Consider the following 21,167-nt stretch of genomic DNA (forward strand, 5'->3'; position numbering starts at 1 on the left):
TTCTGTTTTGGTGAGCAGCCGAGGTGAAGGATGTCCAAGTATGAAGGATGTCAAAAGAAATAGAGATTAAAAAAAAAAATGTTTCTGTCGTGCCAGTAAACCAAAACACTCTGAGCTTGCATGTGTGTTTGTGAGTGTCACTGAAACAGCAACTGCAGCCTGCCAGCAGTGTTTTCCTTCTTGTTAAAAGGCTGTGATTGACATTACGCCGCAGACAGGTTGATAAGGTGCTAAATGTTTATAGGCGGACATCTGTTGCTGTGATGTCTGGCGACACCGTCAATCTGCTCATGTTATTCATAGATTAAACACATTTATGAACGTCAACACTGTGGCGAGCATTCTCCCTCCTTTGAGTCCAGTCTTGAGGGCTTTTTTTGGAGTTTGGAAGTCCTGCAGTTTCCTCCTGCAGCTGAAAGGCGTGCATGTTGGGTGTTGGTGTTGCTAAATCTACTGTAGCTGTGAATGTGCATGGTTATCTACCTGGAATACCTGTCCATTGGTTGGACCTGCCTTTGCTAGCTGCCTATGGGAGATGGATGGATCATTTTTTAATTATTTTTACTTTAAAAAACGGTTGCTTTTTCTTAAAGGAACAATAATTTATGCAGGTCCCATGAAACAATCTAAGAAAGTAGGACAAATATTTCTTGTAAAGCTAGAATGATAGTAAGTGCTCATTCAAATTACTTGTGTGTGTGTGTGTGTGTTTGTGTGTGTGTGTCAGAGAGGATTTCAGACTCTCTCAACCTTCATCTCATCCCTCTGTATTTCTCATTTTACATTCTGCACCTCCATGACCGAAAAACAAGCGCTGATGAGAAAACCCGACACCTTGTGTTCCTCTGAGTGGCGTGTAATGCGGAAAAATGATGTGAAGTCTTGCAAAAGGTAAAATGGGGGGCATATGCTGCTCCGTGGCTTGTTTCCCAGATGGTCATGTGGAGGGAGCTGTGTGATCAGAGATCTAATAAACCGGTGGATATGCTGCATCGCCTTCCCTGGGAGGGAGGTGTTTCCATGGCAACCACACCACAAGCACTGCAGGTTAATGGTGGGAAATTATGATTTGCCGGGTGCAACACACACACTCACACACGCACATACATTGACTGCTGAATAAACTTTGAGCTGTCTCGGTGGTGGTGGAGCGACAGGAGCACTTCCCTCTTTGCTGTTTTTGCACATCGCAAAGTGTCTGTGACAAGTTCCAATTGTCTGGCAGCACAACTGAATGGAATCATACAACAGTGCATGTCTTTAAAGTTACTCTCTTTATTATCTCTGTTTTCTCTGTCTGTCCTAAAGCATTAAAATGTAGTAAACCACAAAAAAAAATCTTCAAATTTTAGATCGAACAGTTAAATATTTGATCTCGATTTCAACTCAAGAATCTTAAAATAGCTAAACCCAAAAAAAAACTTTATTCCAGTTAACAGTGTGCAGAAGATGTCACCTACTTGTTTGTCTCGTTGTCATGTGTGTTGTTGCGCCCCTCCCACTGTCTTGAAGGCAACCCTGGCCTAGTTGAGAGGAACCTGCTGATGTGGAAGCGTCAACATTCAACGCTGCATAAAAGCTGCTCCTTGCTTACCTCTGTGCTTCTCTTCTACCTTGCTTACCTGTCTGTTTGCACTCATGATGTAGCCTGCCTGTAATAATTGCAATCAGTGTCTTGGTCTCCCTTATTGGCAGAAATGCTGAGACAGTTCCTGTCTCCTCCTCTGGTAGTGTGTGTGCTCTCTCATATTTTCTGCCGGCTGTGGGGATGCAGGTTTTTTAAAATTTCTGCCTGTCAACAACAAGGAAGGCATCGGAGGAGGACGCTTCCAAATTCACCAAATCAGTAATCAAGCCGGTTGCAAAACTGAACCATTGTTGTTCATCTCATCCTTCTGTGTATGCAGTCTTGTGTTCACTGAAGTTTCTTGTGAGAGAAGTTTCTCTCTCCAGAAGTTTAATAACAAACTTTGAAGCTCTTTGACTGTGAAGCACTTGGAGGCAGAGCACTTATGTTAATGTGTGGATAGAAAGAATTAAGTCCTTATATCCACAGACATGGTTTTGAATTAATGCTGTGGCCTGCTAACCATGTTTTTCACAGTTCTCTGGATGAAAACTTGTAAAATATTTCAAAATGCAGGGTGGCTTGACTATGAAAGTGCTGTCAACGTGTATGCAACTTGCAACCTTGTTTGAACAATTTATTAATAAAAACTATGTGAAAGTGAGCTCTGGACTTTATGTAGCTTTTTCTTCAGTTATTCATTGTGTCCGTTTTCTCTGCATGGCTCAATCCTAAAAGATTCATAATTATCACTGTGAAAATGTCACGATGAAGAAATCATTTGTCTCAGAGGAAATGTGACCTCCTGTGGTTTTCTTTAGCCATTCTCTTCTCAGCGACAGCGCGTGACTCTTTGACTCTGCCTCCTCTAAAGGCCAGCATGGCGAGCCTTGTATACGGCATACGCCTCTACAGGTTTCATATCAGGGTGAGACAAGATATACTATCTGTTTCAACGTAGTTCATTCTTATGAGATTCATCCTCTAAATGGTAAAACTTTAAATGATAAAACTGGAATCCACAAAGATAAACACATCGAGTGTGATGTGGAGATTAGCAAGATAAAGACCTGCCAGACAGTCGCTACAAGCCGAGCTGATAATACGACAGGAAACTCTAAAACTGGTGTGGAAAATGTAAACATACGTATCATTTAAATATCCGCTAAATCCCAGCATGAACGGCCTGGTGCGCTTCCCTGTCACTGAGCTGAGATGATCACATCCCTCCTCTGTCACCACAGTGAGGATGAAGAACCGCCTTGGCAGCTCCCAAAGTAGCAGCTCAAACAGAGAGTGATGAAACGTTGTCATTTTCACTGCTCCCCTTGGAGAGGACGAGAGGAGGAGGAGGAGGACGACGAGGATGATGAGGAGGAGGAGGAGGACGAGGATGATGGGGAGGAGAGGAGAGGAGAGAAGGAAACCAAACAAGTGACAGTTTTGAAAGAAAAGAGGGGCCTCTTTTTTCACTATTCTCTTCCCTTGTGTGTCGGAGTGTGTGTGTGTGTATGTGTGTGTCGTTTTATTACCCATGTTGTGGGGTCCTAAATCTGCTTACGCTGTCACACTGTAGGGACTGAGCGTCCTCATGGGACGACGAGGGGAGGTTTATTGTGGAAGTTGGAAGGTGAAAATGCGATCTAAGTTTCTGAGGAAATGGGGTGAGGGAGTCAGGGTGAGGGAGGGGTTAAATGGATTTGATCTCCTCCCAAACTTATGCTTTTGGTCCTCTAGACTAAATGTTATGATAAAGGCTCAGTGTCCATCCATGTCTTAGGAACTTATTATTATGAATATACAACAAAGTTGTTTCACCTTTACAAACAACACAAATACATATTAGTTATATTATTATTAGGTAATACTGGAAGCAGGAGCTCAATGTCCTTTTGAGGCCCTTTTTTCTTTTGTCCTCTACCAGACGTCTGGAAAATGACTTAACTGATATGAATATAGTGATTTCTTAGTGTAACGTAATACAACTGACTGTGGTACTGGATGGAAAACCTGGAAGCAGCATTTCAGCTGATCTGCTTCATGTTAGCTTATTATCCAGTGGCATATAGGAAAGGCTTATTTATTGTTTGTGAGATTTAATAATTACAAATGTCCTTTAGTATTGACCACAGAGCACTTCACCAGTTCATTCATCAACCCCATCCATCCATGTGTATAGTTGTGATTAATCCATTTGAGTTTTGCAGGCTCTGGAGCCAATCTCAGATGACTGAAGGCAGGGTAGAGACCACAGACAGATCACCACTTCACTTGATCATCTGCTCTCACCGTATGAGTTTTATTCCTTCGAGAGCCCGTCCAGCAGCTATAAAGTGCATATTGCAAAAATAGAAATTGTTTCTTCTCTGCATGAGTAGATCAACTGTAATGGCAATGCCTGCTTCAAAATGAGTTACTGAATGTTTAGTTCAGTTTATAATTCACAAACACAATGAAACATATACTTGTAGAGGACACATGGCATCGAGTGAGCTTCTGTAAACCCAGTAAACTAAGTGTTGTAATGTAATGATGAACATGATAGTACTTATACCTGCATTCAATTTTGTGACAGTAATTTTTTCAGTAATTGTCCTAAAACACAGAAAAGTCTTGAATATTACTCTGAATCCACTGATGTGGGATTTAAGTGTGATAAAGTGATAGAAAATTGGATCTATTTTCATTTGACCAAATCCAATGAAAATATATTTTTTTTCTCCAATTTAGCTGCTGGAGCATAACTACTGGGTTTCATTAAGGTATGAATAGATTAGAGCCTATCAGCATTACATAATGAAGCGATCCCATATATATCCGCTCGCGCTTTGTTTTGCTGTCTGCACTTTATTGACAGTCCCTTCAGTGTGAGCGACTCTTTATCGAGACCAGCACAACTGATCTAATGAATCTGGGAATGTCCAGCCTGCCAGTGCCTTCCTAACTTTGCGGGAGTGTCCCGGTGCTGCTGGGAGCAGGACAGATGGTGTGACCAGCCCTGCTGCTCGGAGCGCAGCTGACCGACCTGCACCGCGGCAGCTGCGCGCTGCTGCTGCTGCTGCTGCTGCTGCTGCTTCCTCACCTCTCTGTCAGTTCAGCGTGTTTCCATCAGCAGCCGGAGCAGGACGGATACCGCGGCCGGTCCCCGCGTCTATTCTAACCCGCCGTTGTTTGTGTTTCCTGAACTGGAATCTTGCAGGATCCTCCTTCGCGCATCGCCCAGCAGCCAGCCTGCACGGAGGATCCACAGCTTCATAGGTGAGAGCGACGGCTGGATGTGTGTGTGTGTGTGTGTGTGTGTCTGTGTGTGTGTGCATGTGCGTTAATGTCAAAGGATTATCTGGGAATGTATAAATCTTTTCCTCTTTTTTTGTTTTTTTTTTTTCCTGGCAGGACAGGGCGGTTTGTAGTGATCAGGATGAAGTCATCATTTTCTGTTTTTCTGAACTGCGCTGATCAACAAAGATGAAACAATAAGTGATGCTCGTGTTTTAACCGTGAGGGCTGTATTGTAGCTTGAACGAAAATAATTTGTACAGGAAAAGGATTTGCATTTTGCTCTGATTTATCTTACAAATAAAATGCATTTTAGGAGCGATTTGCAGCTCTGCAGGAAATCTGCACTCTAATATTGTGAACCTCTTTCAAATATAGACAATTGATGGGAGGTTGGCAGAAAGGAGGTAAACAAAGAAAACACAAAACTAATCTAGCTCCCAAATAAGTGTTGACATGTGGGGAAAAAAAATGTTTTTGATCTGCCTGATGTGGAAAAATATTGCACATGAAATCACCCTGAAATTGTAAAGCTGCATTCCTGCCCACAGCCTGGACGTTTCACTGTACCGGCAGGCTGAACTAACAATAGTGTCATATTTACACAAACTGCAGTATCACTGGCCAGTGCACAGTGCAGCTGGAACAGCTGAGCAGTGGCCATCAGCTCATCTGCCTCATCAAACCTATTTGCATGTCCAAGAGTCAGGAAATTGGCAGTTGTTTGGACTGAAGACAAAGAGGAGAAAGACAGACGAGCTACTCAGAAGTTTGAGACAGCCGTGGGAATCTGCATTGTGGGGGTCACCTTTGTCAAGTGGCTCTGTTGTTTCAGCTGCTGCATTACAGAGCACCTGTTACTAAAGCCATGCAACACAGAGGAGATCACTAAAGCCAACATATCCCAATTTCACAGGTTCTTTTTTTCACTGACACTGAACAGCATCGAGGGTTGAATAATTCATACTTTTACACCTGAATGCAACTTCGCAACTTTGCCTCGGTTACTTTGTCTTGTAAATGGGAGGAAATAGTTGATCCAGATGTCACCTAGTGAACCAATAATACGGGAGCGTGTCAGTCTGTGGAACCTTCCCCCAGTCCCGGCAGCCACAATGCTCGGTGACGTATCTCCTCCGCTGAGGAGTGTGAGAAAATTCTGAAACAAAGACACATCTTGGTGTGTCTGTGTGTGTTTGGGTGTGGAGCCATTGTGTGCTATGGAGCTAGCTCTGCAGCATGTGCTGGCGCTGGGTTCCCATAGCAGTGGAGGGGAGCCAAGGAGCAACAGCTTGACCTTTGTCCATTGAAAATGTGATGTGAAGGGGAACATGGAAACATGATGGGCTCTTGAACGGTCTATTGATATTATCAGCAGTTTTGTCTTTGTTTTTTTGTCATAATTGCAAAGAGAATAATTATACTCTCACTCGCATACTGATATGGTTTTCATAAATTAATGTTATTATAATGAACATCTTCCGAGCTAAAGGTACTGTTAAGATGAACAAAACATATGAGAAGAAAAAAAAATCACAGGAGCACATTTATTATGATCTGTTTTTTAGGTGTTCTTATGAGTGATTAGTAATATCTGTGATTTGTCGGTTAATCAAACCTGCATGTGATATTTTTTCCTGTTTCATGAAGAAATTCACCAGACATTGGAGACTTTGGGATGTTAGTGTGACTTATTGACTCTGCAATGACAGCATTTTGGCTTTTCAAAGACTGTGAAGGGAGCTGAAGTGGAGGGCTGATGGGGGGAAAAGTGAAGAAAAAACAGAGACAGGAGAGAGAGAGAAAAATTGTGTCAGATCCATTTTGGTTCCACAGGGGAGTAAAGCTACCATATGGATCTGCAGTAAATAGAAAGAGAGATATTTTCTGATGCTGCGACTTTAAACCTCGATGAAAAAACTCTGACAAACTATGCAGCATACTTTATCACACCTAATTGTCTTCGTACCGTCAGTCCCGTTGCAGTTTCATTCTCGCAGGTTCCTCCTGCAGCACTGCAACTGATGCACCGCTCTCCGTCTTCTCCCTCTGCTTTCTGACTGAGTGGACATGCATACTTATCCTACTCAGCTACACCTCTGCTATTAGCAGCTGCACCAAAGTCCTCTGTGATGTGAAGTGAGACGCTTGCATACTAATGGAGCAGGAAGAGGATGTCTCTCAGGCAGGCCGGCACAGTGAGGCCATGGAGAAAACATCAGGCGCCACTATTTAGCTTTTCAATATCTCAGCAAATCGCTCTGGTTTGCAACCATTTGTCTTGGGGAATTCAGATGGAGACTGTATATCTGTGAGCATGCTATTGCAGTAAGGTGTGCACGGATGAACGTGCAGGCTCGTGCATGTAAGACAGGGCTGTGTTTACAAGTCATGCTGTGAGTGCAATATCTCCATGAACATATGCTCCGTTGTTTTGTCATGTGGTTTTATGTCGGGCTCCCCTTCTTGCACCAGTTGCAGTTCTCACTGGCATTAGTGCCCCATGGCACTAATAGCTGTCTTCTCATGTCTTCTCATTTGGTTATGAAACAGAAATGCTGGTGGCATACCCGTCGCCATGGTGATGGCATGTCTCTGAGCCTGCGTGGCTGCTGATTCAGAAACAGTGCTTACATTTTGCACCCGGTGAAAGGGGCCACTGAAACAGATGGGTGAAAGCATTGCTTCCTATGGGAAAAACAGGAGCGCGCTATTATGTGAGGCGCCCACCCGCCGCTCTCATGGCACACAGCGACATGCGATATTAGCAGCATTACGTCTGAGCGCTCAGGCAATGAAAAAGTCAAATGAAGTTAAATCACTTCAATAAAACTCTCTGTCAACGACTGTTCAAAGAAGATATGCAGTGTACACATTCAGAGATAAATGATCCCAACTCCGACTACAGGTTTATCTCCACCCCTTGGCTCTGATTATCTTGCTCCCTGCTCTGTCCAGTGAACCTGTCTTATAAATGCATCTATGGGGCTTTAACATGAAGCAGGCCAACCTTATTATGCTGCACAATTACATCTTGTTGTCTTGCTTTGATCCTCAGGCTCATTGATCTTCTAAAGGTATATATGAGCCACATTCTTAATGTTAGTTACTGTAAATATATGTGGTAGCTGGAGATGGACGTGAGAGTGTTATATATGCACAATGTGTGCCGAGAATAAAACCTCAGCAGGATTGGGTGAGCAAAAAGTGTAAATCCTCCTGCTGGAGGCTTGGGCTCAGACAGTCAGCTGGATAATGCCAAGCTGTTGAAGGATTTTTCTGCATCCTCCCGGTAGTCTGCATACACATGCATGTCAAAATCAGTCTGTCAAGTAAGGGGGTGATGGGATGTGGCCAAATGAATATTTTGTGAATGAGACGAGGGTTCCCAAGTCAGTACCCTTGTAAGCATGCGTTTTTAATTATGTATCCCGTAATCTGTTTGCTTTTCCACTGACTTAGCAATGAGATTAACAGGAGATTTTCGGGGTCTGCCTTCTTGTGCGCCATTGGTACAGTGCTATTCTGAATCGGAGGATGTATCACTGAGAGCAACAATTCTTGAAAGTGTAACCCCATCAAAATGCAACCCATCTAGTAAAAAAATACAATGACCTTTCAGAGATTGTTGTGTTATATCCCATAATTTATTGTGAAAGTCTTAACAAAATGTTCTGAAGCAAACAAGTTCATGTCTATCTAGCAAATACACTGACACTGTGTAGAGCATATACAGTCCATAAGATTAGTAGAGTTTGCATTTTAAGCCAGGACACAATGTACGCCAAAAACACAGGAGATCAAGCAGATTATTCATGATTTTGACAGATGATTTAGATTTATACCCTTCAGTCTGATCAGAGCAGCAGGCTGTAAAGACTTTGTCATGAAAACTCATTTTCGGAGAATTTTCTTTCCCCCTGCAAGTAGGAATTTGTATAGGTTGATGATGAGAAGTACATACTTGTTCAGCAAAGGTCAAGAAGGTCAACACGCACACACACAGTGAGGTACTTGGGATGCAGACCCCCATAGTGCCGCCAGACACCTCGCGCCAGGTGTTGAGTTTTATGACCTCAGCATGAAAGCAACGATTCGTCTGGCTGTCTCGTCCAGTTTAAGATTCAGCAACACATGGAAAGAGAAGGCAGGCACACACATTCTCAAATAAACCTCTGAAAGTAATTTTCGTTTTAGTCACACTTGGGGAGTCAGTGAGATCAGTTCATCGGTGACCGGGTCAGAGCAGAGACCAGCCACCTGATACCAGGCACTTATGCATTCTCAGAGGTATATAAATATTAGAGACAGTTGAAACTGCAGTACTGAACTTTTATTTGCTCTTGAAGTACATTTTTGTAAATGCTACTTTTTTCCATTTAGCCATTCTTATATTTATGTGCACATTATGTCAAATCTGTAGAAGGAATAGGCTCCTGCTGTGTTGCTGCTCAGGCTGCCTTTGTCTCATTGCACTTGCAAATGTGAAAGAGAAACACTGAGAGGGTGTCAACACATCGCAGTGCATGACAGCACATGAAAGGAAAGGAAAAAAAACAATCTGTATCTATTTTGTGGTAATATCAGAGGGACTTGTCAGTTTTGAGGCAAAACAAAATCCACCCGACTTTCTGTCTGGGTCGCGAAGACTGATGCACGCACGCACGCACACGCGTTTTTCACTGCACAAGACTGAAGCTGTAGTGTAACTTTAGGAAAAAAGAAGAAAATAAAGAAGAATCACTCATGTGCTTCAGCAAATATGTGGGGGATTGTGACGTCAAATCAAAAAATTTGAACCTATGCAAAAAAATATTAAAAATTCTTTGATAGCTCAGCCTGTCTGATGCAGTTTGCCTCAGTGGTATTAAACAGCTCCAACTCCTTGAAAAATGAATGAATCCTTCCATGCCTCTGCCCATCATGGGTCTGTATCAAAGTAGTGGGTGATTATTACCAGTGAGGAGCACATACTGCATCTGTATTAAGCCTGTTGTGTAATGGACTCACAGCCTGAGCTGCTGACTGCGTCTCATCCCAAACACTGGTTCAAGAGGATGACTGATACTAAGCTGGTATGCAGATAATCTAGCCATCCCAAAAAGAAAAAAAAAAACATCTGTAATCTCCAAGGAGACAGATGCGTCAACGCAGCAGTGCTGAAATCAACTCCATCATACAGTGCATCATCCTCAGTGTTTGCCTTCTCCGTTAGCTCCCATAGCCTTATATTCACTCTTTTTTTCTTTTTTTTAACCCAGGAAAGTATTTTCTGTGCATGATTAGTCTCAGTGTCTATTTCGATGTAAAAATGCATTCCTCAAATCCTTTGCCTATCAAACTGTTCCTGGCTGTGCGAGGCCTCATTAAAACTCTGGAATAAATGTCTGCATGATAGAAGGTGCACCAGATGAATCTGACAGATTTGTTCTACTCCGCGCGACACGTCCCCAAGTCCCGAAAATATCTCTGATGTGCCACGATGGAAATCTTTCACTTCCCTCATTTTCTAAATCAAATATAGTTTCTCACTTTTTCCTGTTGAGCGGTCAGTTTTTTCTCTCTAAATGTGCATTTTTTATATGTTATTCATATATTGAAGAAAAAAAAACGTTTTATGTTGTAACTGTTGTTTTTCTATTTCTCTTCAGGGTTTCAGCTCAAGGTGTGGAGAGAAGGTGTGCGAGTGAAGTTTGGACCAGATGCCTGCCTCGTCTGCGTTTTGCAAATACTTCCCTTTCGGCTAAACCGCGCGCAGCACGAAGGCTAATACTCATGAACCATTTTCTCGTCCTCTTCTCCCAGACACTGCCCACTCATCCGAGCCTTCTGTGAGCAGACAGAGCAGACAACATGGCTCTCAGCTTCCAGCCTTGGCCTCCTTTAATTTGGCTGTGCATGGGACTGCTTCTGTGCTCGTCCTTGCCAGTGCATTGCAAACAATGTCCTCGTTTGTGCGTCTGCGAGATCCGCCCTTGGTTCACCCCCCAGTCAACCTACAAGGAGGCCACGACAGTGGACTGCAACGACCTGAGGCTGACGCATATCCCCAGCAACCTGTCGGTGGACACCCAGGTGTTGCTGCTCCAGAGCAACACCATTTCTCGCACCAGCGGAGAGCTGGAGGCGCTGTTCAATCTGACCGAGCTGGATCTATCCCAGAATAACTTCAGCACCGTGGGAGCGGTGGGGCTCCGGAGCATGAATCACCTGACCACCCTGCATCTTGAGGAGAACCAGATCACGGAGCTGCCCGACCACTGCCTGGGGAACCTCTCCAACCTGCAGGAGCTCTACATCAATCACAACCAGATCAGCTCCATCTCGCCCCGAGCCTTCGCAGGGCTGCACAGCCTGCTGCGCCTGCACCTCAACTCAAACAAGCTCCATGTGATAGACAGCCGCTGGTTCGAGCAAACACCCAACCTCGAGATCCTAATGATCGGGGAAAACCCAGTGATTGGCCTTCTTGACATGAACTTCAAGCCCCTGGGAAGGCTGAGGAGCCTCGTCCTTGCCGGCATGGATCTCACCGACGTTCCGGGAAATGCATTTGTAGGTCTAGATAATCTGGAGAGCATTTCTTTCTATGACAACAAACTGGCCAGGATCCCTCAGCTCGCCCTTCAGAATGTCCCTAATCTAAAATTCTTGGATTTAAATAAAAATCCGGTTCACAAAATTCAAGAAGGAGACTTCAGAAATATGCTGCGTCTCAAGGAACTGGGTATTAACAACATGATGGAGTTAGCTGCCATTGATCGCTATGCTTTGGATAACCTTCCTGAACTGACAAAACTGGAGGCCACCAACAACCCGAAACTGTCTTACATCCACAGGTTGGCATTTCGAGACATGCCTTCGCTGGAGAGCCTGATGCTCAACAACAACGCCCTGACCGCCCTCTACCAGCACACGGTGGAGGTGTTGCCTAATTTGCGAGAAATCAGCCTTCACAGCAACCCACTGCGTTGCGATTGCGTCCTCCAGTGGATGAGCTCCAACAGGACCACGGTGCGATTCATGGAGCCCCTGGCCATGCTCTGCACTTCCCCGCCAGAGCTGAGGGGCCAGCGTGTCCGGGGGTTGAAGCTACTGGAGTCCCCGGAGCAGTGTCTGCCCCTCATCTCTCACGACACCTTCCCCAGCCACCTGAACCTGGAGCTGGGCATGAGCGCGAGCCTGGATTGCAGAGCGATGGCCGAGCCGGAGCCCGAAATATACTGGGTCACTCCTCTGGGAACTAAAATCACGATAGACACTGCGTCGGAGCGCTACCACCTGAGCGGTGACGGGACCCTGTGGCTGTCACACGTGCAGGTGGAGGACTCTGGTCATTACACATGCGTGGCCCAAAACACAGAAGGCGCCGACACACGGGTCGCCACCATCCGCGTCAACGGCACCCTGCTGGACAGCGCCCAGGTGATGAAAATCTACGTGAAGCAGACCGAGTCTCACTCCATCCTGGTCTCCTGGAAGGTCAACTCCAACGTCATGTCCTCCAACCTGAAGTGGGCTTCGGCCACCATGAAGATTGACAACCCGCACATCACCTACACCGCCCGCGTCCCCGTGGACGTTCACGAGTACAACCTCACGCACCTTCAGCCCGCCACCGAGTACGAGGTGTGCCTCACGGTCTCCAACGTTCACCTGCAGATGCACAAGTCTTGCGTCAACGTGACAACACGCAGCGCGACCTTCGCCCTGGACCTGTCGGACCAGCACCCGAGCGCCGCCGTGCTGGCCATAATGTCCACCATGCTGGCCTTCCTCAGTCTGGCTACCGTTGGCGTCTACATGGCCCGCAGATGGAAGAGGAAAAACTACCACCACTCCTTGAAAAAATACATGCTGAAGACCTCGTCCATCCCTCTTAATGAGCTCTACCCTCCACTCATTAACCTGTGGGAGGCAGAGGGCGAGAAGGACAAAGATGGCGGCGCAGAGGGGAAACCCTCCCCGGTGGACACCACGCGCAGTTATTACATGTGGTGAGGATTAAGTACGGAGGCCCGACTGCCTCTTCAAGCAGCACAAAAAGACACACTTTTGCAATTTTGGTGCAAAAGTCAAGTAAAGTTGCAAATGTTCTTTTGTATTCTCAGCTTTGCTAATAAGAGGCAGAGTGATCAAGTGCAGGATTTTTATTAGTATAGCGTATCGCCTTTGATTCTTTCTATCTCTTTATTGTTCCGGACTCTCTGAAATGGCAGCTGTATTTAGCCTCCAGGTCGTCTTAGTTGCTTTGCTTTCTTTCTGTGGTGCATTTTTTTTGACTCACTTTCTTTTGGGTTGATTTTAAAGCAATATGGCCGAACGAACGGTCTTCTTGCAGCATTAGTAGAAAGCAGTGTTTATTTCTCTGTTTTGTAAAACAGTTAATCTGTTGTGCACTGATAGATAATGGAGTTTGTATGAACTCAATTTAAAAGCTGACAGCGGGGTTTAGACTTGTTAAACTGTCTACTGAATGTTAGCAACTGTGCAGTAATGTTGTATCAACTATACCTTTGAACTCTCATTTATACTGCAAGAGAATAGGATTTTAGTTTGCTGGTAAATGTGATGTTTAATGCTAGAAATAAAAACCTGAAAATCTTTTTTTTTTTAACTATTAAGTTGCACTAGAAAATTTTGGTCATTCCTCATTAATTTGTTTGGCTAGACCTTTTTGCTTAATGCTTAGTTTATTTTCACATGCAATATGTACTGTTGAAGTAAAATAAATAAAGTTTTGGTTCTTTTGCAGATATTTGATTTATATTTTTTTCCATCCATGTTTTGTTGTCCATGATAGAGTTGTAATCTCACTCTCTGGTAAGGAAGGACTTTGGTTTTATGTGCCTCCATAACCGCAAACTCTGCTGCCCCCTGGCGGATGGTAGATATCACAACATGCAAGGACCAAAACTTATACCGGTTTGGTTTCATTTATGATTTATTCACAAAAAATAATTTCTTTTAATTATTATTTTGAAAAATAAGACAAATTAACAGATGTCATTACATAAACGCACTGACCAGTGAAGACACACACGCTATTCCGTCAGAGGGCAAACCACTTGCTCACAGAAAACCCATACACACACACACGACCAAACCCCACACAGAAATTCAACCAAGTCCAGATTCAAACCGACATTTTCTTCACAGTGGTGAGTGGTAACCACTGCACCACTGTGCAGCCCCTCGCAGTCAGACAGGTCTTCTTCCACCTGTGCAAAAACATTGTCATCGACAACAGACTACGAATGTTTCCCTTCATTTCACCAGAAACGTCTCAGTAACATATCAAAACCTGAATTTTAAACATTCCACAATTACTCAAAGAAGAAAAGAGGACTTTTTCCTCTCAAATGCAAAAAGTCAAAAATTCTTCCATGCCCTCACTTCTGCCTGAGACTTTAGGTTTGGAAATCAATGTGTGATTAAGAAAGTCAGTATTCAAGATGAGCAGGTCGGGTCATCGTTGGTCCTGAGAAACGCAGCGAAAACCGAGATTGGAGGCCGAGCTGTCTGGAGTGTTTTGACTTCGAGCTGCACATCGGTACCTGTAACAGTAAGACTGGTGGAGGAGAGAAAAAAGAACAGGGAAATTTACTGTTATTCTAGGTTTTTATTTCCATCGATAAAAAGTGCATTGCAGCATATTTATTCATGTTTGAAAGCAGGACTGGGGAGTCCTGGTCCCGGAGGGCTGCAGTCCTGCATGTTTTCACTGTTCCCCTGTTCCAACAAGCCTGAATTCAATGAATGTGTCATGAAGAAGCTCTGCAGAAAGCCAGGCTTTACAGTCAGGTGTGTTGAAGTGAGAGCACACTGAAACCGCCAGAATTCTGGTTATACTTGTGTTTGTTGTCCTCAGCATCCTTGCACGTTCAAATTGTATGAAATAAACAGAGCTCTGCCTAAAAAGCATATTTTGCTTTGACTTCGGTAATTCCCATGGAAACAAAAGCTGGAGCAAGCGAGCAGAGATGGTCACCAGTGGGTGGATATTAGTGGAGGCAGAGAACAAGTGACGAGGCAACCGCTAACAGCCGGGACCTCAGAACGAGCACGGACAAAAGGCGGAAGAGGAGAGGTGGTGTTTTCAGTTTATTATAAGGCAGGTGGACAGTAAGAGAAAGCTGCCCCCATCTCCACACATAACACTGATGTGGGATTATGTGCTTAAAGACATGGATCATGGATCTTTAACTGGTTGGAAATGCAACAAATTGTGAGATTATTATAATATTTGAAGGCAGTAGGATCTTCACAATGTTTTAAGCTCCATATTTTACAATCTAAATAATTAAATTCAGATGTTTATATTCATCTAACACTAGAATATAGCATTAAAGGTATTGAAGCGGTTGTTTTTACCTTGTGGCACATGTATGACCCTCCTTTCTTCACTTTGTCTTTGCCTGAAGGAGGACCAGTCTGAAAGGACGGAGAGACGGTGTTTAAGGAAGGCAGATGTGATCGGAGAAAAGCTTCACTGTCTCGGTTCTGCGCTCCTACTGGGTTGTGTTTCTGCTCTGCGGTGTGATGCACAGTCCACCAGTCTGAGGTCCATTCCCAGGCGTTTCCCACCATGTCGTACAGGCCAAAGTTATTGGCAGGAAAGGACTTCACCTGCAGGGCATGGGGGCAGAGATATCACAATAATGCATTCATCTGTTATTTCTTTTCAAAATGAAGGCTTGTATGACCGAGCATGTTCTGATAGCTCTCCTTTGGCTATATTGGTATGATATTATTTCCTAATCCGGGGCTGCATAGACTGCATGCTGTATGTATTCTAGAAGAGAAATTTAATGAATGAAAGAAAAAAATAGTATGAGAAATCTACATTATGAGCCTAATAGTGATAACTGGACTCATGTTGTTCATTGTGCTCATCATAAACACACACACACACACACACACACACACGCACACACACACACACACACACACACACACACACACACAAATAACACAACAACCAATAAACAAAAATCACAAGAAACAAGCACACAAAATGCATGAGACCCTGTGGTATTTGAAGCCTAGATTTTCTGCATGGTCATAACTTTGGATCTTATCAGCCTGCAGCATACGTGTGTAAACAAACACAACGTCAGTTTAGAGCAAAATACCGAATGAGAGCAAAACGTACTGCTGGCACAAAGGAGGGCTTTGTGTGGATATTTTCATCTCACAAGGTCGGAAAGATGAAAACACATTCCCCTCAATACTTCAGCTAAATATATTATGAGTGACTCAAAACTCACTGTAATTGGAAATGAAATTTGCATTTTAGAACCACTCTTAAGCAAAAGAGATTAAATCATATAACGGAAGCTATGAGCTCCAGGTGTGACAAAAATCTAAAATGAACTCCAATCTCTTGCACTCCTCATTTCCTGAGGATTTTAATAGCGTTGCCTCAATGAACCAGTCATCCTTTAACAGACTCACAACTAAGATGGCATCTCTTTGTGTTTTCCTCTCTGCTCATACCGGTGAAGATTTGATGAATCCATCCTCTGCAGAGTTGTGGGAGGGAAAGTCCCCCTGCCAGAGGTTGGCGTAGTGCTGACCTTTAGGGTTTAACTTGTTTCCCCAGGGGTAAAGTCTGCATGAAGAAGTAACACATCCAGACTTTTATAAATACCTCCACATATTGATATGTTTTAGCTTCTCTTCATGAGGGAATGTCTCACCTGTCTTTGAGGCCACCCCTGCAGGCATATTCCCATTCTGCCTCTGTAGGAAGCCTCTTGTCAGCCCAGGAGCAGAAGGCAACAGCGTCCGCCCAGGAGACATGGAGGACAGGGTGATCCATCCTACCAAGTAAAAAAAAGAAGTAGATTACCGATCAATTTTTGCTTTTTCCAAAAGATATTTTCAAATTCAACAAAACAAATACAAGATAATGGAAGGTTTCCTTGGCATTTAGACACACTACTGATTTTATTATCCCACCCTGTACAGTAGGACTGATCTACCTGTCTGTGATGTTGGAGTCTGGACCCTCAGGATGCTTCCAGTTGGCCCCTTTGACTGGCAGCCACCAGGGGGCAGCAGCCACCTAAAACAAAATAAAATGCCCCATCATGCTGATTGTTTTTTTGCACACAGGTAGATCTTGTAGAGTGGCAACAGTAGTAATTCCCAGTCCTTCTGCACTCAAAGCTACACAGCTGGTTCTCAGTCACGTGATCAGGCTGCACATGACAGCTGAGATGAAGCAGGAAACTTCCCACAGTCTCACTATAACCTCTGCAAGACCTGCTTTGGCCCCTTTCCTCCTACAACCTGCTGTCAACACTCTTTGAAGGTTTCGTAATCATCTCAGTAAATACAGATGAAACTTTCAGGGGTTCGCAGGGGCTATCAGATAAGATACGAGAACAAAAAAACATAATGGAAACAAAAATGCACGTTTAAAAACAATTACAGGCTCTATAAGGTTTAAGAATTTTAAAAGAAAGACATTTATGAACAAATGACAACAAGTAAAGGGATCAAAACAGCTAAGATAAACTCCAAACACACAGATAACAGCACAGAAGGTTTTATTAAGGCTAGATAATGTGTATTGAATGCTGTCAATGCATCACAGGTGCTGAGGCTCCTGTTAATGTTCCCTACAAAACGAAACCATGTTGTTGTCAGAAGGACTGAGTTCAGGATTTATGAAGCACTCCTCTTGTAGTAAATGCAATTTAAGTAAAATAGTAAGAAAGTAGGGAGCTGAGAGAGAGAGAGCAGCTCTGCAGCCGTTTGCATGTGTAATGAAAATGGATAAAAGCTGATTGAAGCTTCAGGATGTACACCTGAGAGACCAACAGTCACACAATGCAGTCACATACAGTATTCACTCTATTTCTTCAGATTGAGAGAAGCTTTTCTGGTTTCATTTGCTAGTATGGGTGACATACTTTCAAAATCACTGGAAAAGCAAAAAACCTGAAAATCTTTCGAGCTTCAAATACCACGGGTTTCCATGGCAACCTCGATGTGTGAGTTTGTATTTATAAGTCACTTTGTGTGATGCATAAATTCATAAGCATGTCGTAACTATTAATTTATGCACAGAATCTCGCTGCATGACTCCTGCAGTCCTGCAGGGAAGTGAACTGTGCAGGTGAGCTGCCTGAGGAAATATACTTACTGCTTGAGTGATTTCATTTTTGACTTGTTCACTTAAAAGGCCTTCAAATACAAATGAGTCTCCAAATTTCTCTGCCTAAAAATACAAAAAAAAAAAAGGAACATTATGAGCACAGATTAAAGTAGCAACTGACAATAAAGGTGTGATTTAATCTTAAATGACTGTAACAATCGAATACCTCTGTAACGTAGTCAGTCGCACTGACGAAGCTCTGGAACTGTTGGTTGGTCACTTCCTGTACATCCATGTAGAAAGAGTCCACGTGCACCAGCCTCTGAGGACCCTCGCCATCTGCAGGGATGCCTGGGTCATTTGTTCCCATCAGGAACTCTCCTCCAGAAATGTACACCATCTGCAGTAAACCATCCTCATTTTAACTCCATATCTCACAAATCGACAAACTGTCCATCAAATGTAAGAAATGAACAAGCACAGTGTGCCTGCGCTGATTTTCAAGTACAAAATTTAGATTGTAATTTACTATAAAATGAAATTAATCACCTCTGTATAATCAGATGGATTCTTGATTTATTATGAAGAACAAAGATCACATTCAGCAGCACGAGTGATTAATGATAAGGGGAAAGATGGATTGTTTTAAAATGACCAGCACTAACTCTTACCATAAATTAATCTAAAAGCCTTTGAAAACCAACTTCTGCAAACTCAGAGGAGGTTGTTAAAGAGTGTCAGAAAGAAGAAGCAAAGTAAAAAAAGATAAAAGTGAAAAAAATGTGATCAGAGAGATTTAGAGGCTTTTATCGCAGTCAGATATTCTGCAGGTATTAAATGTGCCGACAAAAAGAATACGTTTGATATTTAAATTAGGTTCACCTCATTGAATCTGGAGATTTTACAAAACATTGTGAGATATTAATTAAAACCAACTCTTTTTACATGAATGCAATGGTATTGTAGAAGAATGCATTTCAAAACGATTAATGTGTGATAAACTATAACCTTTCATGACATCTGGCTGCATCTTGATATTGTTACAAGATCAAATCAGCTCTTATGTGAAAAAGATGATTATCAAAATAATTGCTGGCTACTTAAATATTTGTATTCATTATTATTTGTGGAACGTCAAACTTTCACAGTTATATTGTCAGTGTTGCTTAGCCATGTTAATATCGATATAAAAGCTTATTTATGACGCCTTCACTTAACTGATTCTGTTATCTAATACCGTCTGAGATGCCTCAGCGCAGTGCTGGATTGGCAAACCCCGGCAGTGACCTTACCTGCCTCTTACCATCACCAGAAATCCCAATCTGATTAGTGAAGCTTGTTAAGGGACACACTCTGCTGTATCCAGTACAGAATCAAGGGAGTATAGTCTATAAATAACACAATGACAACAACTGTGGCAACTGTGAAAACGCAGCTTGGATGTTTCTCTACTGATGACACACTTTGAACAGCACAAAGGAGGATGGGACAATTTGCAATATTTCTCTAAAAAGGAACAAGTATATTCATTATTCATGAAAATGGCCCAATGATCTGTGAACAAACTGTAATTTACTTCCATGGACACTGAAGTGTAGCATGGAGGAGATAAAGGAAGTTAACACAAATTGTTTTGAGCTTGATTATTAACATACCGATTGATCAAAATGACATATTAGATGCTTCATCAACCTAAAATCATTCTGATATTTTTCACTATACATTCCTAGGATGAGTTATCATCAACAGAATCAACATTAACATTATAAACACTTTATTTATTTTTGAATCAGTTGTAATGCTTCCCCCAGAACTGTTACACAACACGAGGCTTATTTAAAAAGCAAAGGTTCATTTATCCATTACATTTAAAACATTTTGCCAAAGTCTAGATATCTTTATTTGTACAATAAACTATAGAAGAGGTTGGCATGAGGAGAATCAGATTACAAAGTTTTTGACCCACTTGGATTTCAAACTACTTCTGAGGAAAATGTGAAAGCTGCAGGATCACAAACAGAAGTTTTTATAAGAACACGAGATAACCTAGTTATAAACCAGTATTGTCCAGTCCTGTTCGAAGAGGGCCACTATCCTGGGTGAAGGATCCCTTTTCAAGTGTTGAAAAAAACTGAGAAGAACTGGAAAGAAAAATGTGGCATGTTCTGATATGCAAGGTTCCTACCATAGTAAATCACTGTCAATGACTGCACTATGTTCACGTCTAAGAATATTTAATAACACTCTGGCTAAAGCCACCAGCTCTAATTTATTCAGGAAATCTTTAACAACTTGCCCTTTGTTTAGAAGTACCCTGAGATGTACAGTACAAAGTTTAACGTTCCATGTGAATGAGCGTGACTTTGAATAATAAATAGAATGAGAAAAGTTGGACCTTATTTTGCTGTTGAATAAAGTTGATAATCACAACTACAAAACACTAACTTTAACTCAGTAAACCTGATCATTGACACACACACATTTCCCTTTTCTTCACATTTAGTTTCACACACAGGTCCCAGAACATACCGGACTCAGAAGTTCGTTGGCATCACCCCTCTGCACCGCTCCATTGGAGTCTTTGGAGTATTTGGCAGCTGGATCTGCTGGATCTGGGGGCTCTGTTCCCTCCTCCACCGACTCCTGGGCTGCAGCGACTCTCTGCAGCCTGTCACAGCCGCAGCCTGCAGCTCCCTCCGGGGCGACGGGCTCCCGCTCGGCCCCGCAGGAGCTCTGAAGGCACCACACTTTGTTCACACACCCAAAGATGACGAAAAGGGCAAAAAAGCACACCATTTTGGTCTGTAAACACATTGAACAGCTGTCAGCGCCCGCTCATGCTGCCGGGACACATACTTCCGCAAAGTCACGTGGTCAGTCAGCTGGGCGCAGTGACGTCACTTTAAACGCTCTCCTTCTTGGGAGTTTTAAAAAAATCTCGACTGATGTTATAAAACTCATATTCCTACAAGGGCTTGTGCAAAACACATTTTGGGTGTGTTTTATTTCAATTTCATAATTCACTTAAAAACAATATTCACCGTTTATTCAACATAACCCATTTTTCTTTTTTCGCTTTTTTTTAACAGTTAATTCCTGACTTTTTTTCTACTCCACATACTTCTTGATGCAGCCCCGGGGGGTAATAACTCGGACTGTTTTTGGGGGGCAGCTCGGACAGTATTTGCCAGCTCTCAGCAGCGCGGCGGTGTTTTG

At 43.0% G+C, this 21,167-nt stretch overlaps 2 protein-coding genes across 3 annotated transcripts; one reads left to right on the forward strand and one right to left on the reverse strand.

Annotated features, from left to right (window-relative positions):
• The first annotated feature begins 10,538 nt into the window (after nucleotides 1–10,538).
• Nucleotides 10,539–13,595, forward strand: LOC115388686 (leucine-rich repeat neuronal protein 1-like). Its single transcript, XM_030091930.1, has one exon. The coding sequence runs from the start codon at nucleotides 10,697–10,699 to the stop codon at nucleotides 12,842–12,844; it is 2,148 nt and encodes a 715-aa protein (XP_029947790.1). The 5' UTR covers nucleotides 10,539–10,696; the 3' UTR covers nucleotides 12,845–13,595.
• A 180-nt stretch (nucleotides 13,596–13,775) lies between these two features.
• Nucleotides 13,776–20,801, reverse strand: sumf1 (sulfatase modifying factor 1). Of its 2 annotated transcripts, XM_030091857.1 has the most exons (9): nucleotides 20,481–20,801; nucleotides 18,178–18,351; nucleotides 18,000–18,074; nucleotides 16,831–16,913; nucleotides 16,546–16,668; nucleotides 16,343–16,457; nucleotides 15,359–15,472; nucleotides 15,218–15,277; nucleotides 13,776–14,414 (listed from the first exon to the last, which is right to left on the reverse strand). In XM_030091857.1, exons 1-9 carry the CDS (start codon nucleotides 20,763–20,765, stop codon nucleotides 14,313–14,315), a joined length of 1,131 nt encoding a protein of 376 aa, XP_029947717.1. In that variant the 5' UTR covers nucleotides 20,766–20,801; the 3' UTR covers nucleotides 13,776–14,312. The 2 variants fall into 2 exon arrangements, with proteins under 2 accessions (XP_029947717.1, XP_029947716.1); XM_030091856.1 differs by having other exon boundaries at nucleotides 15,218–15,472.
• Nucleotides 20,802–21,167: the final 366 nt, after the last annotated feature.

This window comes from Salarias fasciatus, chromosome 5 (genome assembly GCF_902148845.1).
Source record: "Salarias fasciatus chromosome 5, fSalaFa1.1, whole genome shotgun sequence".
NCBI lineage: Eukaryota > Metazoa > Chordata > Actinopteri > Blenniiformes > Blenniidae > Salarias > Salarias fasciatus.